The sequence below is a fragment of the Pagrus pagrus genome, assembly GCF_965226575.1.
Source record: "Pagrus pagrus genome assembly, chromosome: 13".
In the NCBI taxonomy this organism is placed as follows: domain Eukaryota; kingdom Metazoa; phylum Chordata; class Actinopteri; order Spariformes; family Sparidae; genus Pagrus; species Pagrus pagrus.
The window spans coordinates 16,208,849-16,213,171 of NC_140197.1; the positions used below are offsets into that span (position 1 = coordinate 16,208,849).

Below are 4,323 nucleotides of genomic sequence, written 5' to 3' on the forward strand. Positions count from 1 at the left end.
TGTCCATCATCGGAAAACATCCACTTTAATCTGAGATGAATTTATCATAAGAGATTATGGAGTTTGAAATGTAGCTGTCAAAATGACCGCGGTTCTAGTAGTGATTGAATTCTGGTACTTCAAGTGTTAAGTCACGTGGTCTGCAATAACTTGAAAGTGAAAGCAGAACGTAAAGGCAGTTTTCACACTGACCAGAGCCACATATGTAAAGGTAAGCACTTTCTATTATGTCTCTCAGAGAAATGTTACCAAAATCACATGACATCTTAAATGTCCAATCATAGATTAGTGTACAGCAATCTTCAAACTGGAGGCAGTAGAAGTGAGGGTCACCAAAGGGTCAGTGACATAGTGTTGAGGCAAACTTCATTTCAGGGTAAAACATTTCTCTCCTATCTGCATTTTGTGTTTTGCTCTGATTAGGACACATTCTGAGGGTTTGTGAAACGTGCTGGGTGTGGATTTAATGTTTTGGCTTCATATTGGTACAAAATGTCCTTTTGTTTATTTTGCTTCAAACATTTGATGTATTTGGTTGGATTTGATATCTGTCCTCTTCTGTTTACTTTATGTTGCACTGCAGAGCTGAGCCTCTTTTATTCTTTTGACGACTTCTTGAAGTTGAAACTGAACACTGACTTGACTTTTATGATGATAGAACTGGTACTTTTAATGGAATACGTTTACGTCTGTGTATTGGTGCTTTTAAAGGATCTGAACATCTCTGTCAGTACTGGGTACATTCATGCACATTTACATGTAATTGTCTCACTTTACAGCTATGGGGGGAGGTAAGTACTGACCTGTCACACTTTCACTTTCAAGATGTTCCAAATATTGAAAACATGATTCCAGTTTCTTCACAGAAACTATGATGATGTTGGTGAAGTTGATTAAAATACATCTTTGTCTTACTGCATGTAATTTGCCCTTCAGCATTCAGTCAGCCATGGAGGATTATGCCATAGTGAGTAAACATAAAGTCAATGTGTTGCCAATGTGCATATTGAGCATTTAATAATCAAAATAACAGTATTTCAATCTGAACCTTGTTTCTTTAATAAACAGTACAAATCAGGAAAATCTTGATTTTATGAATACTTACAAACCTCATAACTATGAAGCCACCCATCTCAGGATTCTGCTTCATGGACCCGTTGGTGCTGGCAAGTCCAGCTTCATCAACTCTGTTGACAGTGTTTTACAAGGCAGAGTTACCAGTCAAGCTCCGACAGATGCAACATTTGGGAGTAGCTTCACCAGTCAGGTAAGAATAACTGTTGATTGTGATTCCTAGAAAATTCATTAAGAATTTCTCTCAGTTTTAAACATTAATGGTAGTGGGTAAAATAGCATCAAGGATTACTGACCATATAATTTCAATTCTTATTATAGTTGTAGTTCATTAATCCAGTTGCTAGCCATAACACAATTTCTGTACGTATGTATAATGTCAGTTAATCCTCAGACCTCTTGGTCTTGCACAGTGGAAATAAAGGTTAAACTGATGTTAGTTACAGCCTGATAAATATTAGAGATATGCCGCACCCAAAGAATCATAGTAATACTGACATACAGAAACCACTCCAACATATGAAATATGTGAAGAGAGAAATCTTTAGTCAGCAGGGCGAAGGGTCTCATGCACCTCACTCATACCGTACTTGCAAATAAGTGTTTCTCAGAACTATTCCTTTGATTAATTGTGTATTTAATGAATATTAGTATAATGAATGTATTTATTTTTGTTGCTTAAACAGCTGCATATTTATCTTGGATGTGATAAAATTCTGCAAATAACTGATGATTCTTCCTTACAGTACAATACTTTCATATTCCGCAAAGACAAAAAGGGCATTTACTCTTTCGTTTTCAATGACATCATGGGCTTGGAGCTAAGAGCTAACACTGGAGTTCATGTGGAAGACCTCAAACTGGCTCTGAGGGGACATGTGAAACAAGGTTACCAGGTACAATCCTCTGAATTCTGACATTGTTTAAAGTGGCCCTGTGGTGTTTTCTTGTTAATAAACAAAAGTTATATTTACATTCCACCTTACTCACCAAAAGCTTTGTGTGAAATCTTGAGGTTTAACGAATGAGATAAATGTATTTCCTTCCTCATAAAAAACGTATAATACTGCATTGTTAATATCTAGGTTCAGTCCTGCAGCAAGCTGTCTTCTTCTTTACTGCATTTCTGGTGCATTACCGCCACCTGTAGATCAGTGAAATAGACTGAAAACATTGGCAGGAATGCACATGTGCATCCTTATGCTCACTAGACAAACATCCCACTCACTTCTCCAAAGCACTACAAAAACTCCACAGGGTACCTTTAAGTTATAAACATTAGTTGACTGTATTTTATTGTTTTCTACAGTTCAATCCTATATACCAAATGCAGGAGGGTGATCCATTTTACAACCCATATCCCACTCTGAATGACAGAGTTCATGTCCTGGTTTCTGTCATTCCTGCTGGCTCAGTACCTTTGCTAACTGAGGAAGCTGTGAAGAAGATGAGAGAAGTCAGACTAGCAGCCAGTGAAATGAGTAAGAGCAGACATCACAATGGTTATACTCTGTGTGGAGTAATGGTGCCATATTTGGCTTTTATAAACAAAATACCAGTAAAACAAATGTTTAAAATACTGATCAGGTTTCTGTATCGGCAGGGATTCCCCAAATGGCTATCATCACCAAAGTTGATGAAGCCTCTAATAAGGCGAAAAAAGACATCAACAATGTCTATAAGAGCCTGTACCTGAAGAAACAGGTAAGTTTCTGTTGGTGGTTTTTTTTAAAGTGTTTTCAGATTTGTAATCTTGGAATACAATTTAAGTTACATTTTCAGTATTCGATCACGAAAATCTCCTGTGGTCGCCACTTTGCAATAACTGTTCAACGGAAATTCTGTTTTGTTAAAACTCAGGTTGAAAAATTCAGCGTGTTGCTGGGACTTCCACTGAACTGCATCTTTCTTGTGAAGAACTACGAAGCGGATATCAGCACGGATGAAGGCATTGATGCACTGATACTGTGTGCACTGAGACAGATGATCAACTATGGAGAAGACTTCCTCAACAACCTACGAACTGCCCAGGAATGTTTTCCATTACTATGACATGAAAGAAAATAATCTGAATTGTAATTTATGGTGATTTCTATTATTGTGTAATTCATATTCACTATATAATGTGATTCTTCACTCCGTCCATTTTAATGAGTTAGACATTTTGTCAAAATGTGTCTTATTGCTTGTTTTTTTACTTTGATGACCAGGATGTGTCAAAGGGATATGAATTATAACACAATATGTACAATTAAACAGCCACGGATCTGTGAATTATTGCAACAGACTGTAATACTGTAGCCTTTTTGTACAATTACATACTTTATTTGAGGCGAATTATTTTCACTTCCACCATTTTATTTCAAAATTAATTTTTTCCAAAGTCTGTTTTCATTTCATAATGTTGTTATTCCCCAGTAAGTTGTATTTCCTAAATCCACCTCTGGTCGCTAATTATCTGATTGCCATTATAAAATAAAGAAGTAGAGAGATATACAGAACAGATGTGAGGAAGTTGAAACTTTACAGTATATACACAGATATAGACCACATAGTTTGTTTGTTTTTAGACTTCTGGTTACACATACTGCACCTGTTGTTCCAACAGCAGTTTCAGTGTTATGCTTTTTCATTACTTAGTTGTGCTACAGTACCGCTGTTTGGTTAAAACCATGAGATGTGTCATTTGTTTCCCTTTATTTACAGTAATAGTTTCTAGTTGTTAGACTATGTTGCAATAGCCTGCAGTACAAACCTTTTAAAAAGATTCAGGCGGGCCTTCGCCTGCACTTTTCTATATGTTCAAACAATCGTGTGGTTTTTCCAGATAACATGTGATTAGTTGGTAACACCTTTCAAGAAAACAGTTTAAGTGGCCCCTTAAACAAATTATGTCTGTCCATCAGAGGGCGCTGTAGAGTGCGATTAGAGGTGCCGGTGTATCAGTGGCTCTCAACCTTTTTTGGGCTGTCCCCTATTATCCCCTAATTGATAGAAGAAATTCATTTATTCCACATTTTGAGCTTCACATTTCATGTTTTTCCTTGTCTTATTTCCAATGCTATTTACAATTGAATCAATACAAAAGCTTTCAGTTCGAGGATTTCCACTTCAGCTTTTGCATTGAACATTTCACTTTTTTCACCTCAGCATACAGTTTCAGATTATCATTTTCCATTTTAAATTGGCTTCTTCAATTCAGTAGTTTGTTTTAAGTCTATCTATGACCTGATTAATTCTAGTTGTGTC

At 36.4% G+C, this 4,323-nt stretch overlaps 1 protein-coding gene across 1 annotated transcript; it reads left to right on the plus strand.

Annotated features, from left to right (window-relative positions):
- The first annotated feature begins 1,188 nt into the window (after nucleotides 1-1,188).
- LOC311267611 (interferon-induced protein 44-like) lies at nucleotides 1,189-3,525 on the plus strand. The gene is made up of 5 exons (XM_084370768.1): nucleotides 1,189-1,267; nucleotides 1,821-1,970; nucleotides 2,384-2,555; nucleotides 2,678-2,778; nucleotides 2,935-3,525. Exons 2-5 carry the CDS (start codon nucleotides 1,884-1,886, stop codon nucleotides 3,124-3,126), a joined length of 552 nt encoding a protein of 183 aa, XP_084226894.1. The 5' UTR covers nucleotides 1,189-1,267; nucleotides 1,821-1,883; the 3' UTR covers nucleotides 3,127-3,525.
- The last annotated feature ends 798 nt before the right edge of the window (nucleotides 3,526-4,323 follow it).